The 26,648-nt window shown below is 39.0% G+C and overlaps 2 protein-coding genes across 5 annotated transcripts; one reads left to right on the top strand and one right to left on the bottom strand.

Moving 5' to 3' along the window:
• The first annotated feature begins 2,257 nt into the window (after nucleotides 1-2,257).
• LOC115750050 (BURP domain protein RD22) lies at nucleotides 2,258-4,106 on the top strand. Its single transcript, XM_030687197.2, has 3 exons — nucleotides 2,258-2,415; nucleotides 2,532-2,643; nucleotides 2,984-4,106. The coding sequence occupies exons 1-3, from the start codon at nucleotides 2,377-2,379 to the stop codon at nucleotides 3,904-3,906; spliced, it is 1,074 nt and encodes a 357-aa protein (XP_030543057.1). The 5' UTR covers nucleotides 2,258-2,376; the 3' UTR covers nucleotides 3,907-4,106.
• Nucleotides 4,107-5,018: 912 nt separating this feature from the next.
• LOC115750049 (helicase and polymerase-containing protein TEBICHI) lies at nucleotides 5,019-24,594 on the bottom strand. 4 transcript variants are annotated; one of them, XM_048277204.1, is made up of 30 exons: nucleotides 24,391-24,594; nucleotides 23,270-23,709; nucleotides 22,762-22,987; nucleotides 21,815-22,690; nucleotides 20,971-21,035; nucleotides 20,057-20,162; nucleotides 19,753-19,953; nucleotides 19,413-19,613; nucleotides 18,721-18,882; nucleotides 18,398-18,634; nucleotides 18,097-18,309; nucleotides 17,502-17,852; nucleotides 17,157-17,309; nucleotides 16,250-16,471; nucleotides 15,359-15,577; nucleotides 15,137-15,254; nucleotides 12,742-13,931; nucleotides 12,342-12,539; nucleotides 11,557-11,816; nucleotides 11,000-11,189; nucleotides 10,795-10,902; nucleotides 9,597-9,949; nucleotides 9,100-9,208; nucleotides 8,763-8,897; nucleotides 7,959-8,055; nucleotides 7,665-7,762; nucleotides 7,205-7,615; nucleotides 6,425-6,632; nucleotides 5,517-5,723; nucleotides 5,019-5,427 (listed from the first exon to the last, which is right to left on the bottom strand). In XM_048277204.1, the coding sequence occupies exons 1-26, from the start codon at nucleotides 24,424-24,426 to the stop codon at nucleotides 7,665-7,667; spliced, it is 6,564 nt and encodes a 2,187-aa protein (XP_048133161.1). In that variant the 5' UTR covers nucleotides 24,427-24,594; the 3' UTR covers nucleotides 5,019-5,427; nucleotides 5,517-5,723; nucleotides 6,425-6,632; nucleotides 7,205-7,615. The 4 variants fall into 4 exon arrangements, with proteins under 4 accessions (XP_048133161.1, XP_030543056.1, XP_048133162.1 ...); XM_030687196.2 differs by lacking the exons at nucleotides 5,019-5,427; nucleotides 5,517-5,723; nucleotides 6,425-6,632; ... (1 more) ...; nucleotides 7,665-7,762; nucleotides 7,959-8,055 and having other exon boundaries at nucleotides 8,761-8,887; XM_048277205.1 differs by lacking the exons at nucleotides 5,019-5,427; nucleotides 5,517-5,723; nucleotides 6,425-6,632; ... (2 more) ...; nucleotides 7,959-8,055; nucleotides 9,597-9,949.
• Nucleotides 24,595-26,648: the final 2,054 nt, after the last annotated feature.

Here is a 26,648-nt window from a genome sequence, read left to right as displayed (position 1 = left end):
GGCCCACGCCTCTGGCCAATCACTAAAGAAGGAGAAGGAAGAAAACAGAAAAAAAAGGAAAAAAAATGAAAACTAAAAAACAAATGAAAAATATTAAGATATTATTAAGAATTGCCACGTTAGTGCCGGCAGACCAAAGTTGACCGGATGGACTGAATTGACTTAAATTCAAAAGGTCTAGTAATGAATTTGCAAAACAACAAAGTTAGAGACTGAATTGGCCTAATTGCAATAGGTTTAGGATTTTTTTGGTAATTTTCCCTCCCCGGATGTTGTTGCACGATTTGGCACTAATCAACAACTAACATATTTTTTCTATCAAAATTTGAATTTATAATTATAAATAGCCGTTGTGTCCTATTGAAGTAGTTATTTTGTTTGACTAATTAATGTCGAATTTTTTATTTTTTCTAAGAGTTATTAGGCGCTCTTACAACCTTTGAAAAGGTTACAAATTTTCAAATACGGCAATCTTCGACATGAAGAGTTGTGTCTGAAGTTAGAGATTTTTTTTCGGACATGAAGAGTTGTTTTCACACACGAAGAGTTGTATTCGAATTTACAGTTTTCAAACACAAAGAGTTGTATGCTTTTCAGACATGAAAAGTTGTGTTGTTTTCAAAATAGCATAAAAATTTGTATTTTTTTTGCTATTATATGTCCAACGATTATGCTCAATATTTACTTACTTCAACTTTCATTTTCGTTTCTTTTAAAAGATACACGGCCATTGTTTCGAATTGTTTCCTTTTGAGAGTTCTTGTAAAAATATCAAAATTGCTATCCGACATTCTCATTATGAGATTTTGTTGTATCCTGAAGATTTTTTTGCTAGTAATCATTAGTAACGCCGTTGGGCAAATAATTCCTTAAAAAGAATGTTATTATGTCCAAAAGTCTAGTTCCATTCTCTCTCATTCCGGATATTTTTCCCAACAATTTATGCATGTGGCATCGTCGCACGCATGGAGGGAATAGTGACACATGCAAAGACCCACCTCTCAACTGCCCACTTCCATAATGATGATCACTCACGTTCCGACTAGGTTGATGCTATGAAATCAAGATTGATATGGCAAATCAATGCCGTCTCAAATCACATACTTTAGAGGAGGTGAAAATGCACAAGAAAACCATCCGTCTGTTTCAGACGAGTACCGATTGTCAAGAAATTACGAATTTTCTCGTGACCAATTTCCAGATTTCACCAACAAGATAAGCCAATGATTTCGTGGGACGAATGCCGAAAATCTTACTGAGTTATTTCGAAATAATGAATCTGAAAATGGATAAAAGAAGGGGGGAAAAAAAAAGATCTCTGCGGTTTGAGTTCATCTTTACTTCTCCATCTTCACAAGTGATCGGCATATCTTTTGTTTCATTACGTGCACAGAGGGGTGAAGTAAGAAAGGTTAAGGACGAGATAAGGAAACAACATGTTTCGTATGAATATGCATATAATCTGTCTAATGTTCTTCACTTGTCGGCACTAGCTATGAGGGGTGAGCATAGGCTGGATGAGCCGGGTCCAGACCTAGACCTTGAAACCGGCCATGTTATAACCGGTTCTTAATTTTTAGAACCGAGAACCGACCATGTTTATCTTGAAACCTATTTTGGAACCGATCCTGTTTTTCAATCCGGTTCCAGAGTCTATCCGAAAACCTGTTTTCCTTTTTTTTTTAATCAAAATAATACGAGTATCAATGAAATAAATAATAAAAATTACAATCCACCAAAAGTAACAGTCCAAAATATAATAGATAATATGACGAGATGAGAAGAAACAGAGAACTGAGAGGAGGTGAGGGCCATGAGGCAACCAAAGGTCAAGCAACGCTGGATTGAACACTAGGGTTTTTTTTCCTTTTTAAAGTAACTAAAAACTGGTTCTAAAATCGGTCCGAGTGGGTCTTCACCTAGAACAGAAAACCGAACCGGTTTCAACCGGTTCCCAAAAATTGGAATCGATTCCTGGACCGGTTTGAGCAGGAACCGATTCCTGATCCTGTTTTTTGGGTGGGCCGATCCGGGTTCCGGATAAACCCGGTCCTGTTGCACACCCCTAGTAGCTGTGAACCCCGAACAATAATGGAGTCTCTCTCTCTCTATGGGTATGCTCCACCTGTCCCACAAGATGTAAATGAATTGGTTGCACGAAAGCCAGGGGCAGTTGAAGTGATTAAGCCCTGCATCAGTGGCCTGATGTGTTGGTGGGTTATGTGGTGGAACGCTTTTCTTTGAATTCATCACCTCTCTCTCTCTCTCTCTCTCTATATCTGCTTTATAAATTTGGAACTTCATTTCTTTCTCATTTCCATGTAAATCTTCCTCTCTGTCTGGATCACTTCCTCCTGAAGATTTCCTACTTCGATAATGGAGTTCAGACTCCTGCATGTCCTAGCTTCTCTCGCAGTATGTAACTTCTTTTGAACTTCAAACCTTTTCTTACATTCTTGAGTTGCAAGTCTATTATGTTGGTAATCTTTCCATTTTCAGAAGCTATAAGAGAGTGTGGAATTTTGGTGCAGGTGATTCTGGTGACTTCCCATGCAGCTCTAACTCCAGAACTGTATTGGAAGTCGGCGTTACCCAACACCCAAATGCCAAAATCCATCAAGGACATGTTACAACAACAGTCAGGTTTGTGCTCAGACTCTGGAGAAAGAACCATATCTTTCACCACCAAGTAGAAAAGAGAGCAAAAAATTTGCACTTCATCTAGTTTTCATCCGCCGAGATGCCGACGGAAATCGAAATTGGAAACGTGGCACATTTTATAGTAAAATAGCTTGTAAGTCACATGTACGTACCTTTAATTTGCAGTGGATTACCAGAAAATATGACAGCTGAAACTGGTAAGATCCAAGCTTTTGTTTGACGGATGTAAGACATCATTTCATGCTAGCCTAGAGCAGAAGTTTCATCTCTAATGAATACTCCTTTGTGTTTACATGAATTTTCTGACTTACCATTTCTTCAGACTTCATGGAAGACAAGAGCACCTCAGTTGGCGTAGGCAAAGGTGGAGTGAACGTTCATGCCGGCAAGGGACAGCCTGGCGGAACCACAGTTGGTGTCGGGAAGGGCGGAGTCGGGGTCGACTCAGGGAAGGGGACCAGTGTCGGAGTTGGCAAAGGAGGAGTCGCCGTGCACACAGGTCCCAAGGGCAAGCCCGTTTATGTCGGGGTCAAGCCCGCACCCAACCCGTTCGACTACCTCTACGCCGCATCCGAGACCCAACTTCATGATGATCGGAACGTGGCCCTCTTCTTCCTGGAAAAAGACCTAAAACCCGGAACAACAATGACTTTGCACTTCACCAAGACTTCGAACTCGGTGGCTTTCTTGCCCCGCGAAGAAGCTAAAACCCTGCCGTTTTCATCCGACAAGCTACCCGACATCCTGGACCACTTTTCGGTGAAACCCGGATCAGCAGAAGCCGAAATAATGAAAGACACTATCAAGGAGTGTGAAGAAGCAGGCATTAAGGGAGAGGAGAAATACTGTGCAACCTCATTGGAGTCCATGATTGATTACACCAAGTCCGAGCTTGGAAACAATGTCAAGGCTCTCGCCACAGAGGTGAACAAAGAGACCCAGTTGGAGAAATTCACCATCAAAGCAGGATTGAGAAGAGTTGCGGCAGATGAAGCAGTGGTGTGCCACAAGCAGAACTATGCATATGCTGTCTTCTACTGCCACAAGACACAAGCCACCCGGCTCTACATGGTCCCCATGAAAGGCGCGGATGGGACGGAGGCCAAGGCCATCGCCGCTTGCCACACCGACACGTCGGCATGGAACCCGAAACACTTGGCCTTCCAAGTGCTCAAGGTCAAGCCAGGGACTGTGCCCGTTTGCCATTTCCTTCCTGAGGACCACATTGTGTGGTTTCACAACTAGGGACTCCCGCTGTTAGGGAGAACATGGGGTCACTCTCTTGATATGTACTATGGTTGGAGGGTGCCCATGTCCTAAGTATGTATGGAGCCATCTTAGCTCATATAAGCGATACATGTACTTCTAGTTATACAGACCAGTGTGTATGTGCACTTGTGATATGTGACAGACATCTTTGGGTTAGGTAATCCGGTATTGTTCTCGAACTTTTATAAGATTTTAGCTTAGTTCATATGCTATCTTTCATAATGGAGTTATATCTCTAGTACTTTATGGGATGGAATCTAGGTTTCAAGTAGCGCGCCTTGTTGACTCGAACTTTGCATCACTTCATCAACCCAATGACAAGATGCCCCACGCTCCATCCATGCGTCTTGATGTCCCAATACATAGGAAAATTAGCTGACTAGAGATAAGTGTTGATTGCTTCTTATTAGGACCTTCCTAAATGTTACATTTTAAGTTCTGAGCAAAAAAAAAAAAGGTTAAATTTTAAGAAATTAGGAACTTGTCTTCATGAGACTAATTCATCTCTAATCATCCTCGATACTAAAGTTGAGCTGGCGATGGTCCCGCAATCTCAAAATTCTCCTTGCTCGACTTCTCCCCTTTTATGACTCTCCCTTAGGCCTAGCTCAAGAAAGGGACTTCTCCAAATATACTCGGGATGGAACTGAACTAAAGTAAAATGGCATGCTATTGTCAAATCCAGATTTATAAATCACCAATTACCAAAATTATATTTTTGAAAAGGAAACAGTTTTTTGTTTTTGAAAAACTTGTATGTTTGCCGCAATTTACTGTCAAGAACATTTTTCCAAGAAGACGCATGTTGCCTCGGCCTCTAAGCCACAGATTGCTCTTCTTTATTGATTAATGCCAAGTATACTAAAAACTAGGCAAATCCAATTGTAAATCGGTGTGGCCTTTCCGTTTTGAGGTTGAATATTGCTCATTTCTTCGAATTTGCAATTCACACAACAATTTATTAGCAATTCCGGCCAATGTTGAGAAAACTCCCTCACCTTTGTGCTAAAAAATAATTGAAGACGTATATTTTTTTGCTCACACGAAGTTAGACAGAACAATTGAACATTTTACCAGGACAAATATGGGACGAGGAAACATGTACAAAAGCTCCAATTGCCAGGAACAATTATTCTTGCAATTCGGAAAAGGCCAGCACTGCTGTTTATTCCCAAGGACAGTTAAGAGCAATGCCAAGTGCTAACAAATTTCCTCAAACCACTCTTTGACGGCTCAAACTTAGCTACAAATTACACATAAGTCAAGCATGCAACTCAGGTCGGTGGCCACCCATCTCGAAGGGCCGCGTGTTCATCGTACACTTCCTTTGCTTACGCGCATGTCAATGAGCTCCTTCAGTTACGAGAAACAGAAAGAAACCCAAAGCGCAAGTGCCTGTGCCAGAAGACGGAGGTGGTTATAGCCAAGTGGCTTGGGAGGAGAACATTGGTGCATGCATCCAACAGAGACTTTGCAACTGCTGCACCACTAACAATCCTGAACAGAGAGTACAGCGAGAGTGAACTTTCCGATAAAAGAGGAAAAATTAGAAGAAATAAAGAACATCTGGAATTAACTGAAGAAACCTAATCAAGTATCTGCTCAAACTTCCAGTTCCTCATATGCTCCATCTGAGTTGGAACATTTCCATGTCCGGTTGGGGAGGGTGCATATATCCCATTTCTCCAGTGATACAGCAAAGTCCACTTCTCGGATATATTAAAGCCACAGAAGCCCATTATAAATCCTTTAAAAGGCATCATCAGAAATTGTCTCGTCTCAAATAAAGCAAACTGAAAATAGAAAAACCTCCATTAAAGTTAGAAGGTGTTCACATCTGCATAGCTGCTGAGTTTCACACCAACAAAAAAAAACCAATTATCATCCTAGCAAATGATGTCGAAAAGTGGGTTTTCTCTGATAACTGTTATCTTGTGTCCAGTTTTACATGACATCCGAGTGCTAGAAATGTTATGGTCTCAATCCACGTTCTCTTATGTCTTTGGCAGCCCTTGTGACCCACATCCTCATTATAAGGTCAAGTCTTCTCACAGGACTAATCTTGAAGGCCGTTCTTTCATGTAAACCACCTTAAGTTTATTTGATTTCCTCTTCAACTGGACAAACCAATTTTTCCTCAAATACGCACATTTTGATTCCCATCTTTTCTTGCCCCAGATCCAGGGAAGCGTTGAAAGATGTTTTTTTCAATCAGTCATAATATTATGATCTAGTTACATAATCATCACATGTGATTGGAATGTACTCCCACGATCCAACTTTCATAAATAAAAGAGTAACTGGAGGCAAAATTATGTTCTCTTTCCTTTCATTCAATTATTTTTTCTTTCCTTCCCCTTTTCCCTTTTGTTCGGTGCGGTTGGTAATCATTCCTGGATTATAATGGCTCTTCAAACACAAGTTACAGATAACAGCAGGAAATCAAACTGTGCTTCCCATACTGGCAACCAAAAGAAGATTGACGGAACCAAACCTGCATGATCAGATTCAGAGACAGAGCTCAATCTAAAGTTCTTCAAACACCAACTTCTTTGCTGGGCCATCCACAAAGCACCGGTATTTTTCTCCGTGACAAATTATGCCTAAAAGGACATGCAAATGAAATCAGCTTCCACTTCTATCCTGCTTAATGATGAGAATAATGCACGTATCTTCAGAAAACAATTCTGTTGCCAACAGCCCTGAGTGGTAAGGGCAAAAGACGTTAAATCCGTATTAATTAAGAGTGACACATAGCTCACTAGTTGAGTGAAACCAGGTTTTCTCTAAGCCAACTAATCATTGGTGTAAATGCGTTACTTTCTAGTTCCATTCTTTCCTTTGATTAATCAATGCCATTTGCTAAGGTGTCATTCCCACAAACTCAATAAATAAATCATAAGGTTGCGTGCGTGAGACAGAGTGTGTATCATATTTATAGCAACTTGTTATATATAGGTGGGCAAAACCTCAGAAGTACAGGCTATCATGAGCTGCTCATTACCTCACTGGAATTCCAGTCTCTGGAAATTGATTCCTTACGTTCTTCTCAAACCTACGGATTATACATGCTCACTTGAATTGTTGAACACTCTAATTTCTGCAATTAATACAACATATAGTTGATTAATACTACTTAATAATTTAATTTATTCAACAAATTTGATTGATTGATGCGAGATGATTTTCTGTTACGACAAATTGATGAAACAATAGCTAACCCCGATAGTCGGCAAAAGCTAAAAAATATAGGCTCTCATGAACTGCTCATTACCTCACTGGAATTCTAGTCACTCTGCAAATTGGCATCCTTGCAACCCAAACCCAATTTTCCAGGACATTTAGAATCAAACAATTTGCAGAAGCATCCCAATGCAGAATTAACCACCAATTTTCATTCTAGATGCAACCCATGCATAAATTAGCGGAGGACAGCATATTCTCCAGTGGGAGCTCCTGAACTTGCCTGCTTTGAAGCAGCAGTTGTTTGCCAACTCAAGGAGAATTGTCTTCATCGGCCTCTCTGATGATGGAAAGAACGATATGCCTGGCCTATGAGCCAACTCTCCCCACAGGAGCATTCATAGTGCTCCCAAACAAGCAGGTCTTGTACCCAGAGACATTGACCCACATCTCCGTTCTTGTCCAGTGACAGAATGTCCAGACATTCTTAAATGGATAGAAGCTGGCAGTGGAAATATTGAAGTAGATTGACAGTACAGATCTTTTCTTACCTAAGAACCACCAGCTACAACTTGCTCCTGATTTTCCGCACAAAAAGGCTCCAAGGAGCCCCAAGTCCTCCCAACTTTCAATTTGACATTCAGAGGAACTGAAGAATGAAACATAAAATCATAATAAATCAAAACGTGCAAATATGCATGTCATTGGCAAATGTACTATTTCTTTTTTTTTTTTTTTTTGGGTCAGATTGGGAAATGTAATTGAAAATAAGAAACAGCAGAGAGCACAGGATCCTGATTTGTTTTCCAAACTAATAAGTTATCAAACATAAAGAAACAGATTACCCCGAAGTGAGACAGCATTTTCCATGCTCCTTTGTAGCAATAGCACAGCATCCTTTAGCACAGTAGGATCGACTTCAAGCACTAATTCGTCATGGACCTGAAAAGAAAAATTGATGATTTACTAAAATCCATAATATTGTGACCTTACAGAATATCCTAAAGAAAGAGTGAAGATTCACCAATTTGTTTTAGTCAATAACATGAACAAGTCAGAGTAAGAAAGTTTAAGGAATGAAAAACATTCCTTAATCTTTGAAAATTTACAGTCAGTAGCATGTCCTTCCATTGTTTCCTCAAAATTCAAATTATCTGATCTTGGCATCGCAAGAGAAGAGAAAAGAAAGATCTTGACAAAGTGCAAATACCCTTAGTCTAGTCTAACCTTCTAAGATTTAATTGGACTCGTAATTTATCTTATTGCTCACATTCTTATGCTTTGATATCAAAATTTGATATTTCATATGTATCGGCAATAAGCCCAATATCTTTTCTAGAAAAGATAGTCAAAGCTCCAAGAATTTCTCAGCTTCCAACATCAGAATTGTCCATACTCCGTAATTATAAATAGACAAACTGCTTTTAACATCTTTCCCTGAAAGAGAGAAAATGGAAGTGATTACAACACATATAAATTAATATCTACTTTCCATATAAGTTTATGGATCATAGTTAATCAAGCAAGTGAAATATGACCACAGAATTGTCACTCTCATCTTATGTCAGTCACATTGATCCTCCAAATACAGATGAAATGCAACTCCAGCTGTTAAGAAAAAAGATAAACATTTAAACAGAGAACAAAACCTGCAACAGAATTCGACACCGGCCCTCCAGCATGTGAAAATTTGTCTCCCGCAGAGAGCTAGAATCAAATTCAACTCCAAGTATTACTGAGTGAATATTTATCATCGCTATCTTGATTATGTCAGCTGCAGATCCCTAGAATGAGAAAATTGGCAGAAAACCAGAACAGTTTCATATTAGAGGGGGGAAAAGAGAAGATAGACAGAGGAAGAAAAAGAACAGATTCTTTACATGACAAATTGAATGAAAAGACAGTGAGAAACCATTATATGAATGCTTCTTTCTACCATTACAATGAAAAAGAAATTAATGTCGAGAGAGTGGTAGTATGCTATACCTGACAGATTGAATTTACAGCTTGCCTCTGAGCCTTTGATTTTTCTTTGCTATTTCCAAATTTTATTTTCGACAGGAAACGTTTTCTTCCCTTCAAAGTCTCCACATACCTAAACCAAAACATAGTTCAGAAAGTATATGGTTCACCTTTCCAACCAAAGGTTTCAAACTTTAAAAAATATCAAGTACATTACTTCTACTGGTCAATGGGGTGGAGACATCGAACCCATAAAGGAACCATTTTTCTTTTCCCCAAATTACAAATACCAATTGGGTACACATATTTTGAAATGGGGTGCTGGGTGTAATAAGCTCATTGTTGAAGACTGCCTAGTGACATTTGTTAAAGGTAAAACCAGTTCGAAAGTGTAGACATTGGATCCAAATTCCAATTATAAACATTGTAGTTGTTAACTTATTGCCTATCTTGATTTTACTAAGTTAAGAAGGAAGACACGGTCGCTTGAAGCAAACAGGAGAGCAGCAAGGTATCGCTACCCTTTCTGACGGCAAGATGAGACTACTCCATGAAGCCAAGAAGCAACACCAGGAAAGCTTGTTTTAAAGCTTTGAATTTTTTCTGTGGCTTCATCAGGGGAGCAATCCAATTGTTCAGATAAGGTCTTAGCACCCATCCCATAAATAATGCCGTAGACCATACGTTTTGTTTGATCACGTTCATGGGAGCTAACAGCATCTTCTGTCTTCCCCGTCCATCGAGCTGCTATCATTTTAAAGACATCCCCATTAGGCTTGCTCAGCAGTTCAATCAGAAAAGCGTCTTCAGAGAAATGTGCCATCAATCGTAGCTCTATCTGAGAATAATCTGCTGTTAATAACAACCAGTTCTCCTGAAAAAGAAACCCAAGTAAGATATATAAGTGGAAGTTGTTTTCTCAGCTGCGAAATCCATTATTAACCCCAAAAAAGATTCATGGAAAAATGTTAGGATGCTCAACCCACTCAAGCTAATCCTAACACACAAAGGAATCTATGTGCAGACACACCTGCACGTAGTGCCACAAACAAGGAAATAAACTGCCACCGACCCAAAGAACATGATTCGTGAACAACCCACAAGGAAATCTCTCTTGAGCCGAGTGTTGTGAAAGCTAACCCACCCCCTTGCACCATTTCAATCCTCCACCTTTAAGAAGGAGATTCTACAGCCAGCACAATGGTCTATGTTCTATAACCACACCCCTCCGGACACGGAAACCTATTCGCACTTTAAAGTCACAGGGTTTGGTATGTATTATACCAGTGGCAACAATATCACCATAATACCTCTACCAAGTAAACTTGTTAGAATAGGGTCCCATGCATAGTTGTATTGAGAAAAATTCATACACAATCAGGGAAACCTTTTCATATTTGTTTTAGCATACAGCTAGTTGTGACAAAAGGCAAACAAAGTTGAAGATTATACATGGAATTTGCATCATGTGGTGACTTTTTGATATAAAGTACGCCAAACTAAATTCAACAGTTGTACCACTATGGTCATTGACATCGAAGTTACTTTCTCCATTCAGATATTTCTTCAACGTAAAAAATAGTAATTTCAAAAACAATCATTTTCTAGACTGAATCTGCTTTGGAGATTTTGCAAGTACTGCTATGATGCATAGAGAAAGATACATCTATCTAACCATGATGAAAGCACAGTACATGAACTTAGCTTGATAGGCAATACCTGAGTAGGAATGATGAAATCTCGAGCATTGATTTTGTGATGATCTGCACCATTTTCAACTGCATTTTTATCTGTATTCATCTTGAATTCAACCACATGCTCAACACACTGCACAACTTAGTTTTGATCAATGTCCCCCTCCAACAAGAAAGAAGACTATCATGACAGGAGTATAATATAGATTAAGCGAAAACAAAAACCAGACCTGAAGATTGGGCTCTTCCATTGATAGCCGTCCGGTTGCTGTTGATGTCTGTAGCCAGTGGCCGTGGAGTGTGTACTTCTGAGTACTTGTAGAAAGCCTGGAAAGGGAACAAATTGATCCAAGCGTACAGTTCCGAAGCTTTGCCAACGTTCTATGCTCTTTGATGATGGGAATAATCGGATGCTCATTCCTGAGTACATCAATAATCATCCTATCATATAATTGTTCTATGCCACACAAAATACTTATAAGACAGTCTGAAGGAAAACTTTAAAGATGCACCCAAGCATCACATTAACTAAATATGGGATGCAAGTCAAATAATGGAAGAGCAAGTCATCAGCAATAGAAGCGGATGACCAGTAACCACATCCTATAAGTGTGTACTACACCATCAATACGACCCAAAAATATATCTTCACTATAGCAAATGACACTTGTAGTACATGAACAACTTCTAAGCAAGCATAAGACAAAGTAAAATATAATTCTCGACACAATTTCAAGATCAGATAAACATGAAAGAAATCAAAAGTTATTTTTTTCCTCTGCAATACCTTAATAAATCCAAACAGTGCTTGTCTGTACTTGGATGTAGCTTTCCTTTCCCACGTACTTCGGGTACAGGCAATTTTAGATGTCTATAAAGGACATTTGCAATATCTGCAGCTGCATAGAGTGAGAATGAAATCCCAGCCAATCTATGGGCTTCCTTCTCAAGAAGCCTTAACTTTTGCCCCAAAATATTATGTGCCTGAAGGCACCCCTCCAGGTCAACACCTACTCCCCAGAGCTCCATGTATGCAATAACTTTAACCTGAAAACACAAGCATCAAACGGGTGTCAAAAGATCCAAAGAAGATTGTCACGACTAGTGAGATAATAATCATTGCCACAGATAACTCTACATCCCAATAAAGACACCACTCAACAAGCTTAAGCTTTAAAGAACCACACTTTGAGCATGGATTTAGGAGCAATATATAGAATACAAGGGAGAAGCAACATCTCTGGCATTAAATATTATGACTCAATCAAACCAAGATAAAAGCAGGTGGGGACCCACTTAAACAATCATCAAATGTTTAATCTTATGTATAATTTTAATTTAGTTGATGGGGAACCCAACTGGAGGTAGCCCTCCCCTTCCCAACTTCACTCCTCAATTAATGTAATTCAACTCAAAATCCTTGATATCAGAATGTAAGCACTGAGCAACACAACTGGCTGCATCATCCTTGCACCTTTTCTTTAGCCATCAAGACAAATAATTTACAGGTCTTAAGTTGCGAATGTACATTTTACCTTGAACATTTCATGCGTGACGCAATGCAAAACTTACCAGTGGAACTTCAATCATCATAAGTGGTTCAAATAGTTTTTCATCAATAAGTAATTTCCACAGAACAGAATGTAGTGCTCTCGTCTGCGCCACCCGTCGACAGCAACCATCATGTGCAGATTTCCTCATTTGATTCTTCCACCTGCCACAGCGATGAGCAGCTGCGGCCACCTCACTTGGTAACCTTTTCTTGACTTCCTGTTTTAGAATCAAAACAACTTCAGGCATGAATTGTTAAAACATATTCTCGTACAAGAAATCTTCATGACATATTTTGCATCCCAAAGAGAGCTTTCCTGGGGCAAGAGGTACAAACTCAATACTTTTACGCTATAAATCTGGTATTAGAAGTCGTACAGGAGACAAAGCCGAATAATATGAGAATGGGTCCTCCTATTACCTTTTCCAGGCTTGGGCAAGAGCTCTTCTCCTCATCAGGCCACAAAATCCATGCTACAACACAAATATCAATTCCATCATTCACATTGACAGGTGGCAACACCAAGTATGAGTTATCTATGATTTCAGGACCCAGATCTTTCCCCGCAAGATATGGACGACCAATTCTCTGCACAGAAACTGAAGAATTCCTGAAAACCTGAATCTGAACTTTCAAATTCCACGTAAATTTTCGGACAGATTTTTTCTCCATTATACCACAGATCCTGTTCCACCGTATTTTGATGCTTTCCATCCAAGCATGCTGAAGTGAACTTTCATTTGCAGTAGATGATGTTGATGGGTAACTGCTTTTTCTCTCAGTGGTCCTCACTAGATCCTTCGGAAGATTAATATAGTATACTGGTGAATTTTCCCAACATAGTGCTAAACCACATATCTCAAACAGCACCACAGAATTCACCTCTTTCCGTTTAGTGTAGTGGATGTCAAAATAAAACTCGTTAGTAGCATCCCAAAGATTCAAGAAAGTATCGATTCCGCCAGGAATATTAACTGCAGTAACAGGGCCTTTATCTGCACAATCTTTATTTTGCACACTGCTTACCGATGTCCGAACACTACAATCAACACGAGCATCAGTTCTCACAGAATTTCGGTTTTTGTCACCATGACTCTCTACTGGTATGGAGACAGTCGTATCGGCATCTTTTCCACAAATAGTTGCCACAGTAGGCTCGTCACTAACTGCTACAGGATCTTCAGCCAGGAAGGGAGGCACATTAGCAGCATGATAATTTGCATTTCCACTAGTTAACATCAGAGTTTCCAAAGCATTAGATCCATCAAATGACTTTGTCTCCAACGTATCCCTTCGAGTTTCCGCAACTCTATCAGATTTCTTGCTCTCCCCAACAATTGCCACGGGCAGAACATGCTCCAAGGATTTCACATCCGACATATTATCTGTGGTTTCAACCCCGGAGGACATTCTCACATGCCCTTGTCCCATGTGATTTCCCATCATAGTCGGCACAGGTCGAGAAAATTGCATGATGTCTAACCCAAGAGACTGGAAGGCAGAGAAGGCAGCAATTCTTGCCTCCTCGGCTTTATCTAGAACAATCTTGCGTGCCCCATTCTTTATTTTTTTGGCAACTCCTACTTGTAAGCGCCTTTGTGCTGAGCTTTCTAGTCATTTATGATAGATACAATCAATACTAACAAACAAAAAGAGAAGTCTAGGTATATACAATTTCTAAAAGCAAGATATTTTTTCCACAACAAAAGCAACATTTGATTTTCAAAAAGAAAACAAGAATCAAACATAATAAAAGAGATTAACTACATTAATCAAGCCGTACGTTACACCACAGTGCACCATACCTAGAAGTCAATACAAGAAGTTCATGAGAAGTATGGACAAGGTTGGCAGCAATGAGTTGTTCTTTCAATTCTTAAAGATTCATTCTAACCAGTACTTTCCTCTTGTACTAATTATATAGAAAAGCATCAGTCATCTCAACTTCCACTCCAAAAAGCAAGCTTGCTCTATGTGCATGCTAAGGAATATTTCTCTTTACACCATTTCTTTGTTTGCTAATTTAGAGATTGGGAGCTGGAGCCACATTTTCACTTATAAATATTCAAGGAAGGCCGTACAAGGACAAAAGAGTAAAATATTAATTATATACCAGCAACTAATGTTGCACACTGAACACATGATTCTAAATACATATATTAGTCAAATTGCATTTTTCCATTGGTAAATACTCGATCACATATCAACGATAATGTATCAAGAAAGAATTTTGTCTTGGCATTTCACAGTTTGGTAGGTACAACTGGATTGTTTGAAATAGAGCTCCTCAATCCCTCCACTTTTATTCCAAAGATGACAGAATTTCATTGGGACCCGGGAAATTTTTTCTCTCTAGTCCTTCCCTCCAAATTTTCTCTCCTTTCCAGAAAAAGAGAAAACAATCATTCCTCCTTTTCTTTCCCTCCTTCAACTCGCTCCTCTCCTTCAACTCTCTCAAGCGTAGATTGAGAGTTTGAAAAGAACACAGTGATCCTAACTTCCTGCACAACCATGGCACAGGCAAATCCCATACCTTGTGGCAATGTAACAAGTAGGGAATGAGGTTCAATCAACATGCTTTGTATCTTTCATTTGATGATGAGCCTACATGTTGCATACATCAATTCATTTTTGTGACCTAATTATGCAAAAGTGATGAAAATCGAATCCAGCAGCCCACAATAAATATTCAAATAGAGATTTCATCATGCAGTCATGGACCTTTCATTCTACGATCAACCCAAAATTTCTAGTAGTAGCATAGCTTCATCAGTTAACCTATTTAAAACAAGTCCATAATTGTCCAAATTCTTACCTTCAGCAGCCCATGAAGAATATTCAAATAGAGCTTTTACTATTTCAGAAGTGGAAGCTTCTGCAATTGCTAAAGGTGTACGCAGGCCAGCTTTATACAGTGCTCTAGCTCGAGATCCCTAAAATTTGAAACAGTTGTCAAAACCAGGAATACTAATCGAAACTGGCACAGAGGCATTCCGCCATTGACCATCAGGAGAAAAGTAACATAACGCATACTTGCCTTAACATATGGGATGTTCGTAAGCTCTACAATCTCTGCTCTCACACCAAAGGACACACGATTTTGGAACTTGCCAACCAAGCCCTCTAGATCATGCCATCCAAGCCTCTCACAAAATACAGAAACCATTGAAGCAAATCGACCTGCATTTTCTTGTAAAGCTTGAACCATTCCTCGGGCCACTTTATATGCTTCACAAACTTCAGCCACGGGAGCTTCCTTTACCACAAGACTTAGATCATCATTTAAAGCTTCAAAGTCTAAACGGTTGTACACAGTGAATCGTGTGCATTACATACAAAATGCAATCAGGCTATTGATGGAAAATGCACATATGCTACTGGCTTATAAACTGTCAACCACGAGTTATGCAGGTAAGAAAGCTTCATAATGTTGCAGGAGTACTTGGCACTAGGAGGCTAGGAGCACAGTAAGCAACTATAAAGAAAATAAATCATCTTTACCTGACAAGTCACACTTGTGTCTATCTCCAAGATCATTATCTAAATCGTGAATGTGCACCGAAGTATGTCAACATGTCATAAGCACAAGCATACTCGTGAAATGGGGACAAAAGTCAAAGACATGACTTCGTATAGAATTAACTTAGAGTATGGCCAGGTGGTCCTTGGAGCACATTGAGTTTCAAGGTTTAAGAGTGCAGTGCTAAGATTGGTTATGGAAAAAGGCAGGACCATTGCATTAGCTGTTTCGTATCCTCATATATTTTGCAATTACTAGCATTCACTTTTTAAAACTTCTAAAGAGAAAAACTCCTCGTCTATTTGCAAGTCCTCAAATGATAGTCATCACAGTGCTTGTAAGAAAAAGTATGAATCATAGGTCAAAACATGTCATGACATTGAGAGAGGGCAAGCATGAGAACCGTACCTGAACTAATCTAGCCAAAATGAGAGCAACATAAAATCGTTTACACACACGAAATGCTTTCTCCTCTGGAAGCACATGGTTGTTTGAGATTCCGGACTGTTTTTGCAATTTACAATGTGATCCTTCTGTACTATCCCTCGATCTGCCTATGGTGCGCATAGGAGCACCATGTGCCATACGCATCAAAAAGGGTTCAGAGACTCCAACTCGATTCCCAACTGACTGCATCTCACAAATTTTAAGGTAAGTTAAAAGCATGCACAGACCTTTGATTGTGGAATAAACATGAACAAGAGTATGAAAAAAAACTTTCACAGATGTTGCTGAAAGCATAATTGGAATATGCAGATGAAAGGAAGGAATTATGGCCACCCATATCCAGCCAAATGTGCCTACGCAATTGCAGAATATTGATTCCAGCTATCAAAAGCCATCAATATTAATTTAACACTTATTATGATGGACGTTGAGGTAACGGGAGGAAAAGAAGACTATAAAGGAAATCCAATTATCATGATCAGTTACTTAATTTGTTGAAAGTACTTTTCCTTGCCTTCCCTATATTGATCCATGTATGAGATAAAGGGACCACAGGTCAAAAACACACTCATTCAATATTATTTGCATGATAAAACACCATTTATCCTGCCACAAAAGCATGAGACATCCACATAAAATTACTAAAATATTTGAAATCCCCCAGAACAAATATACTAGATACGCATGGGTTGAACAAACTATCATGAGATATTGGGTGAACTAATAAATACTTGCCACTATCTTGCCCCAAAAGCCAGTAGGCTCAAAGCCTCAGGCATAACCTCCAAACACACACCAAGAGATCTCTATGCGAAAGACTGAATTTTAATGTCAACTGCCAAGAACTAGTTAAAATGATAATAATTACCTGATCCAAAGCAGACAATTCCATGAACCTTTGGTAATAAAGTTCCCAATCTGGCTCGACATCAACATTAGTTGGGGTAACTAAATAAACTAAATGCAGATCAGATGCAAGCACGAATCCTTCTCTAGCTCTGGAAAGATCCTCCAGTACAATCTGCAATACAAGCGGAGTCATTACATTCCATCAAAGTACACTGTAATAGCAGTCCATCCATATTCCCTCATCCAAAGTATGAGTATCTAAATCTAAAGAACTTGTCAAGAAACCTCTCTGAGAATTTATTGTACAATGACTGATGCATCAACTGACAACGTGACTAATTTGATCAAGAAGCAAAAGCTTTACCAGTGAGTCATCTGGTGAGAGAGAACTTCCAAAAGCTGCACGCCCGAGAGGAGTTGTACTGTATAACTTGGTTTCCTCATTCCACTCAAGAAACTTTTTGTAACACAGCCATCGGAGAGAATCCTGTGCTGATTTAACCACATCTTGAAATGGTTTTGTAGAATTGAGAAGGGTACACCTAACATATCGATTGATATCATTAGCAGTTTGAACTATCCCACCAGCAACAACTTCTAAGATTGCATGGGTCATTCCATTTTTGTCCTCGGATAGACAAGAGTTCAATGGTGGACAGCTTTCATTCAGAAGAGCGACAATTCTTTTAACCTCTTCCGATCTACAAATAAGTATCTGCACAGGTGTAAATAAATCTATCAGAGATTTAGAATTTTCTTGAATTAGGACGAAGAAGGTACTATTTAAAACAGAGAAGGAAAAGGCTTCTATAAAAGAAATGATACCATGGTATGTCATTGTGCGAAATGTAAACCACAAAAGCCATAAATTAAATATGTCAAGTATGAACTGATAGAAATTCAGTATATGATCCATTTCAAAAACGAAAGATGCGATTTAAAAGGAACATCAAACATACACTTTCACCCTTGGTATCTATGCCAGTCCGACCAGCTCGACCGGCCATCTGCTTGTACCTAGTCCCATCAATAAAATCACGGCCAATTCTGGGTTGTCGGAAAATGACCCTCCTAGCTGGAAGGTTGACCCCAGCCGCTAATGTAGATGTGGCAGTCAAGACACGCAGAAGACCTCTCCGGTAACATGTCTCTACTATCTCTCTTTCCTCAACCTTTATATAGCACAGCCGTTAGGAATTCTTGGTTATAGAACAGTGAGATTCTCACATCAATAGAAAAGAAAAGAGTATGCAAGCATACCGTAAGGCCAGCATGGTGGTAAGCAACACCAGAAGGAAGAGTCTCTTCTAATGTAGGGTCCAATCCAGCAGGGCTCCTTCTCAAGGCATCTATAGCAGCAGCAATATCAGTAAACTTGTCAGAATTCTGAAGATTGACAGAGAACTTCCGCAGAAACTTTGTGACATGTCTTGCAGTTGATTCACAGCCTTTACGACTTGAGCAAAATATTAAGATCGAATGACCTTCTTGAACAACCTGAAATATGTTCAAAATCCATCTTATCAAGCTCACGCCCTATGCATGTACATGTTAAGTAGAAGGGGAAGCAAGTATTTTCCAACCTCATTGCAAAGTTCTACAATGTGATCTGGATCTTTACCACCAAGTTCGGCTGCTTTTGAAATTGTTCTGATTATGTCCATCTTCTTGTTATAAATGGTGTTCCCTACCTTAATATATTCCTCCAATGGAACTGGTCGAAAATCCGTCTGGTATAATGCAGCCTGCAGACAAATTTCTTGAACTTAAATTTGTGAAACAAGAGCCAAGACGATCAACAACATGAACATGAACTGGAAATTCCTTATTGGGCTAAACTGCTAGAGAACAAAATTAAATTTCTTAAATTTTTGCAGCAGCACAACCTCAACAAAATAGAGAGGAAATTATGCCATATACTCTTTGAAGAGTGACATATGACTGCTTACAGAAATGATAAGATCCTGCTAGTAACAGGAATATGACCCCCATGATTCACAAACAATGTATATTGCGTGAGAACGTTCAAATGCTAGCTAAGAATTCTACTTTGATTGATATTCACCAATCCTAGGCTTTCTCTGCCACCACGATCTGTCTCAGGCAATTGAACCAACAGCAGAGCCACAATTAACAACTAATTTAAAGTAATTCTTAGCATCACCATGAGTCAAGGTAATAAAGACCAAGGGCCTGATAAGTGAAGCAAAGCTTTATTCCAACAAAGACAGCTAATTGGACGACAGAAATGCAGAGGGAGCTCAATTGAGCTTACCTGAAGCCAATCGGCAACTGCTGCCACATTTGGCATGGTCGCACTCATCCCCACAATTTGCAGTCCACGAGCAGGGTCAGCTTTACCACTGCTAGTATTTGAGCTTTCTCCACTGCTTGAGTCAGAGTTGCCTTCACCAGCAGCATAACGAAGTTTTGTCAACATAAGTTCCAAAAGATAACCCCTGCTTCGGTCACCAACCTGTCAGTGTTACACCATCAATTTAAGAATCCAGTCAGAAGAAAAAAGACCTCTAAAAGATGGACAAAAGATGTCTAACATAGAGACTACAGAAGATTTTATCCGGGTATTCCAGCTTAACGATCAAACTGGCACACACCATATGCAGTTCATCTATCACCACAATTCCAATTTCTGATAGACGACCCTCCTCCAGCAGCCTATTTATCAAGGAGTTCCCCTTTTCTATAGTGCAGACAGCCACTGAAGTGTCCTTAGGAAGTGTTCCACCACCCTGACTTCCATAGTAACTTCGCACGTGCTTACCTAGTGGTTCCAAAAGGGCTTCAAGGTGTTCTGCCTAGGCAAATATAATCAACAAAGCTCAGTGTAGAGAATAAAAGGCCAAAATAAAAAGGAAAATAAAACAAAGAACAGTAGAAGAAATAACCCAGAATAAGCACCTTCTCTGTACAAATAGAAACATAAGGAAGAACCAGTAGTGCGATTTTTCCAGTTGACAAGACTCTTCGCAACATCAAAATTTCAGCAACAAAACTTTTACCGGCACTGTTCCAAAAGGAAACATTGATCAGCAATATTACGGAGGTATGAGAAAAAGGTTGAACGCCTAACAAGAGTAGATGTTCCTTCCTTCCTTACAAAATAAAGGTCGAGTACCATATTGAGTCATGGGCATTAAACTATCTGCATAGCCAATCCTCTCTGGAAGTAACATTGAGGGGGAAAATATTACAAAGTTCATACATTTCCAGTCTAACAAGGTTACCCCTCTCCAACTTCTTTGAATAATAAAGCTCCTATGGTAAGCTGGGCTCTTGTCTATAACAATACAGTATAGATAAGAGATGTATCTCATCATAGTTGGAGGAAAGGAAGGTCTTCTATCCAACAAAGTAAAATGAAAAGCTTCTTTAAACTATTAGACTAGATTGGAAAGAACTAAATACATATATAAAACATGAAAGACAATGGAATTGACTACTGAAGGAAGTTGGGCTTTTGAATTTAGCTTGTTGCTCTCTCGCATGATCATGCAAACCAAACTTTACTGCATGCGTGCATGTGTGTTGTACAATAAAATATAGATGAGGGCCGCATCAGACATTTCCCGTCAATGGACACAATTAGCCATAGTTCACCAGTCACAAAGTCGATCAAATGCCATTATCCATACAAATTGTAACAGGACAACATTGCATCCTTATGTAACATGCTGATGTAATTGAAATACACACGAAATGCTATCTAAATAGACATTATGTCCACATGAGACATGCAATCATATGTGTGTATCATTTTAAAAGATAGCTTCCAAGATCAACAAGCAAGACAGCAGCTTATTCTGAGTCGATACCTCGTAGATGCACAATACACAAGATTCTTTCTCTGCAACACACCTTCAACCTGAAGGCAGTCAACCTGAAAAAGAAAGTGAAAGCATGTTTTTCCTCCATAAACTGAAAGATTGCATGATAGCAGATTACTACCGCATCGAGTTCAGAAATGCAGTCCTTGACCCAATAATCCCTTTAGCAACCAGCACAAATCAAACATATGCTAACAAAAATCTAGTTACAACTTTGCTGGTGGTTTTTAAATCCCCGGAAAAATACCAAAAATATGATATCCAGCTTTTTAGCTAGTAAGTTACTGTGCAGGTGTATTTCCTAAAAAGGCTAGATAAAATTATTGGCCCTCTAATGTGACAAAATAACTCGGACCTTTCCCAACATCACAACAAGAAAACCACTCAGAATTAAATCCATGCCTTTTGCTCCAACTATTTCCAAATTTTGGCCAAGCAATTGTTTGTCCGTTGTATATCTCATGCTATTGTGAGCAATGAAACTTATATAGTCCATAAAATATTCTAAAGCGAAAAATTAAGAAAGAAAATGCAATCTCCCTCTATCAAAAAATGAAGAACCTCCCAACCCAAATATAGCCTAAAATAATATACGCATCATCCACCACAGCAACCCATTCAAACAATGTCGTTATGTCTAATTGATCTACATACCATATATCACATCAGGAAAGTCGAATTCAATTAGGATGGTATATTATAGACGATGTTGACACTCAAATATGCCCCACATATGCAAAATCTAGTCCAGATCTAAATGGAAAAATGCTATCATTTCATTCATGACGCCACTGCCATAGCAAGGTGAGGATAAAATGCGTTGCAAAGATACCTGCCACTGGTATAACCTGAGTATTCCTTTCTTCCTATATAAGCTGCTTATTGCAGGAGGAAGCCAATTGCTAATGTCTAGATTATCTTTGTTCTGCACACTACTTGGAGTACAAGCTTCACCATTTTGAAGATCAGCAGACAAATTCTTCACTGGAAACATTGGCGAATCAGATTTTGAGCTGCCATCATTTTGACTAAATAAATCTGCTTTTCTCTCTATTAATGTATCTGATGGAACCATTGGTTGATTCTCATGAATCTCTTCTGTCTTCTGCCTATTGCTACAGCGAGCTAGCGTACTTGTACTCCGAAGACCTTTTGGTCCTGCAGATTCACAATCAATCTGATTGTCATCTCTGCAGGTTACAGCTCTCAAATACTGTGGATCAGAACTATTGACAATGACTTTATCAAAGCTCTTGTCCTCACAAGAAAAGTCAAAATGCTTGACAGGCAAAGGAGAGACTTTTTTCAGAGAGCCTTGTGTGTGCTTCTCTACTGATTCTGATGTAATAGTTTTCTTACAGTAGACTCTGTTGTTCCTATCATGTAGTGTTCCCTCATTCTCCTCATGATCTGATCTGTCCGGTTGACATACTTTTCCCGCAAGGTGATCTTCCTCAAAAGCTTCAGAAGTAGAATGATTTGCAGGAGCACAAAAACCATCAGCAAGCTTAATTGCTTCACTCCAAAATCCTTCGCCAGGGGAAAACATAGAGCTTCCACATGTTGAACTAGGGGTTTTATTGGCAGAGGATTTTACAACCAGTGAGACAGGTGTGGAGCACCCAACCATACCTACAGTTGATGGAGGTGGTTGTTTGCATTTCTTCAAACTTGCTTGAAGTTCAATGAGGTTGTCCGCAACAGGTTCCTATCATATTGAAGACATAAACAAGCAATGATTTTTGAAAAGAAGTCTTTCAAAATTGAATTTATTGTTACCTCTTTAAACGAATCAGATGCATGTTTCCTGGTTTCGGAAACTGAACAGGGAACCCTTTCTAACGTAGCCTTTCCTTTCTGGAAACTGTAATCATCAGCTACTTGTGATTGACCAGTCATTTGAAACCTCTTATTGGATCTCTGTGATTCCTCATCAACTAAAGATGGGTTATCGCGTCTCTTGCCATTGGAAATTCCATCTGCCGGTAAACTTGATTGGATTTCACTGTGTATATGTACGGAAAGTTCAGGAAGTAAAAAGGTAAAAAAAATTAAAATACCTTTCCTGATGGACCAGAAGAGAAGTAAATTTTGCTGAAATTTCTAATCAACAGATCTAGTCCACATGAACACTTCAATTGGAGGGAAATACAAACTTGGGGTAAACAAGAATGACACCTTGTTTCTAAAATCCAGAATGAGATGAAACTTTGATAAAATTCCTAATCATCAGAGTATTAAAGACGGGCAAAGAAAAAGAGTAGTCTATCTGTAAACATGCCGGTACCTGCAGTATAATGATAAGAAATCATTTGTAAACTGTTTAAGTTCCAAGTTTTCTGTTCCGTTTGCAGGCAAGAGACAATCCTTTGCAGGAGCAGGAGCAGGAGCAGGAGCCGCAGCATGCTCCAAGTCAGACAAACTGTGAGATGCTTCCTTCTGAGCAGCTTCCTCGATCTTAGGCACTTCAGCGGACAACTGTACTTGCTTATTTTCAGGCTTGAAGTTTTTCTCAGCCTTCTGTAACAGATTCCTTTTAACTGAATCGTGACCCACTGACAAATAATCACTAACAGTATGCAATGGCTTGGCAACACAACCGCCTTCCTGAGAGTTCCTCAAGTAGTTGTCCAAGGTGCCTTTGGCACTAGGCGACCCCTCATTATTGTCAGCCCTCCTTGATTTCGTATGAGGTGAGGAGGATTTCCTTTTCTTCGAAGCAAAAAACTGTCAAAGCACCCACAAATCAAATCATTTTAAGCTGTCAACACCGCAAATTGAACTGCTTGTTTGCAATTATTTGCATTCTTATTCCCTGTATGGGGTGAGTTCAAGTCTCATTACATACTTGCCAACTTGCCAAGGACCATCAATACCGTCTTAACCATAGTCAGAAAGTAGAAATAATAATTTGCAATGCTTCTTTGACATTGGGATTTCGCTGATTTGACATGTTTTAAAGGCCCTTTTAATTTCAATAACTAATTCTCCCAGAGCAGAAACGGTGTGATGCACAAAATAAATCTTTTTTCCCTTTTCTCTTTAATGCAGGGATAGGCACGCATGGATGATGATCATAACCAAAATTTGGATTCAATCTGATAAAAACTCCTTTCTTGAATAAAATTCTAATCAAAATGGAGTACACAAGAAAGCAAAAAGATTCAGCCAAATGCCATATTAGCTTGGGATGAGTCCCAAGCCAACCAGGCATTTCAAATGCTCTACGCAGCTGTGGAAAAAGAGAATGAAAGAAAACGCCGTTTCTCAGTGGAAAACACCAAGAGCTACACATTGTCCATTTCTCTGTAAAACTGAACTGCACGAAAACCTTCTGCAAATCCAATCAAATGCTTCTGCATCCTCCTCCGGTTCACACATGTCGCGAGAAGGAATAACAACGAATACCTGGTCTATGCGATTCCGTGGCGAACCAGACGCCATCGCCGAACACGGCTAAGCGACGCCAATCTGAGAAACCTCTAATTCGGACGGAGTGAGATCCTCGAAACGACTCCGCTCAGGTGCATCAAGACCTTTCGCAGCGACCGACCGAGCGCCGAGTGCCGCCGACTGTTGCAGTTTCGGTTGGGCGATGGAAGAGAGAGAGAGAGAGAGCGGGGAGACTGGAGGGTCCTGCAAATTCAAAAGGGTCGAGGAAATCTTTACCGAAAAATCTCGACGGATGCGTATGGTAACGTTTCTCTGTTCCTGAAACAACTTTTAGAATAGAAACATTTTTTTCTGTTTCTATTTCCGATAACGATTTTTAGGAACAAAAACGCATTTGGTAAGTAAAAAAAAACACTTTTCTCACCAAACGAAAGGATCTACAACCGCGGCCGGTGGCGGCCGGGCGAGCGGCAGCGGCGGTCGCTTCAACTCCTCTCCGACGATGGTGAGCGGTGGTGACTTGCACAAGCTTGCCCTTAAATTGTTTCTAAAAAGTGTCCCAAAACTCATAAATAAGTTTTTGTTGTTTTTCATTTTTGCTCCAAAAATGTTTTTGTTTCTTAAAAGTGTTCTCAGAACAATTTTTTACCATACACGTTTCTGTTTCCAAAGTGTTCTGAAAACACTTTAGGAACATGAACACTTTTTCCGGAGTTTTACCATACAGATCCGCATAAATTACGCGAATAATCGATATAAATACGGTGCAAGCAATATGAAATAATACTGTAATTCAAAAGTTGCCGATCAAGGATGTGGTTCCCGCCAAAGAAATTTAGGTCCGTGGGCCAATTTACTAGCCATAGCCAAACTGGAATGCTCTTGACTTGTGAAACAAGTTATTTTCTGACCCCCCCAAAAAAAAAAAAAGGTTATTCAAATGCAAGTTTATTAAAGTTACTTCAATATATATATAAAAACGAAACTTACTAAGCATGATCGGGTTATTGGTACAGATGCTAGTAGATATTTTCTTGCTCATAGGCCTATTAATCACATGAATGAGTCACATGTCTGGATAGATTTTGATTTTTTTGTTTAATCTAAATCTTGTGTCGAATGCATGTGATTTATTTTTATTTCTAGAAACCCGAAACTCTCGTAATATACGAACATTATCGCGTAAATTCAGGTATAATATTTTTGCAAATTTTTTTAATTTTGATGTTATTTCTATTTGGATAGAAAAGTTAAAATTGCTTTTTCCCTTTAAAAAAGCACAAACATGTCTTTCATGAAACATTTTGCTCTAAAAGCAACTAAAGATAATGAGAAAAAGAAGATGTAGATGTCTCCACGGGTTTAGTGACTTTTTAAGTTTAAACGTGACATTATAATTATGAGAAATTAGTAACTTTAAATATGGTTAGTAAATTTTAAATAAAAGGACAGGTTTAAAGTTTAATTATACCTAGTTACCAAAATTACTCAAAAATTGATAAGTTTTTGGTGTCATAAAAAAAATGTTTGGTGATAAATATGTCATACGAATACAAATTCAAGGTTTTTGGTGTCACAAAAAAAATTGGTCTAAGGGTGCATTTGGCAACAATTCTGATCCAACAGGATTGATTTTTTCTAATTATGTTCCCTAGACGAGTTTTAGAGAATTAGGACGCGTTTGGTACTTGTACAAAATCACCGCTCATAGGAACAATTTTTCTTCTCAATTTTTTTCAGTTAAGTCAAATAATAACGTCTTGTCACTATAAAGTCAACTTATATAGCATTACTAATAAAACGAATACAAATCATGCATAATCCATAATTAGTCTAAGTATTTCATGGAGCATGAAGACATATGTAAGATCCTTAAGAAAGAACATAAGCTTAATAGGCAATATGCACTTAAATTGTTGCCACGAATTTGCACTTAACTTAGCTTATCAAAGAAGTTTGAATAACCCATGAAATGCTCCATGATGATACCAATCATGTATGTACGAATTGAATATAAGCTCAATGGTACTGCTCCACGAAGTTTGCAATTAAATTGCTTGCTACGATGGACATAAATATTGCAAAGTATTTAAAAAAAAACAAGATTACAAAAGTCAGAAACACAAACTCATGGAATTTCAAGCATATTGTGATCCCTTGCCATTTTATTTGCAATATTTTTCATCTCAGCTGCCTCCACATGTCATATATCATATGCAACATCTTCTAGTATAGATACAAATGGGTACTTCGAACCTCCATATAGGGAAAAA

This window comes from Rhodamnia argentea, chromosome 4 (assembly GCF_020921035.1).
Source record: "Rhodamnia argentea isolate NSW1041297 chromosome 4, ASM2092103v1, whole genome shotgun sequence".
In the NCBI taxonomy this organism is placed as follows: domain Eukaryota; kingdom Viridiplantae; phylum Streptophyta; class Magnoliopsida; order Myrtales; family Myrtaceae; genus Rhodamnia; species Rhodamnia argentea.
The sequence above is the reverse complement of the archived record's forward strand: the minus strand, read 5'-3'. Positions and strand labels throughout refer to the sequence as shown.

Bases quoted from the DNA above. Each gene is read 5' to 3' on its own strand.
- LOC115750050 (XM_030687197.2), top strand. From the start codon at position 2,377: ATGGAGTTCAGACTCCTGCATGTCCTAGCTTCTCTCGCA. The intron at 2,416-2,531 runs GTATGTAACTTC...ATTTTGGTGCAG, and splicing joins ATGTCCTAGCTTCTCTCGCA to GTGATTCTGGTGACTTCCCA. The intron at 2,644-2,983 runs GTTTGTGCTCAG...CCATTTCTTCAG, and splicing joins CATGTTACAACAACAGTCAG to ACTTCATGGAAGACAAGAGC.
- LOC115750049 (XM_048277204.1), bottom strand. From the start codon at position 24,426: ATGGCGTCTGGTTCGCCACGGAATCGCATAGACCAG. The intron at 17,310-17,501 runs GTAAAGCTTTTG...CTTGTATTGCAG, and splicing joins TCTCACCAGATGACTCACTG to ATTGTACTGGAGGATCTTTC. The intron at 9,950-10,794 runs GTATTGCCTATC...TTTCTTTTTCAG, and splicing joins ATTTCATCATTCCTACTCAG to GAGAACTGGTTGTTATTAAC.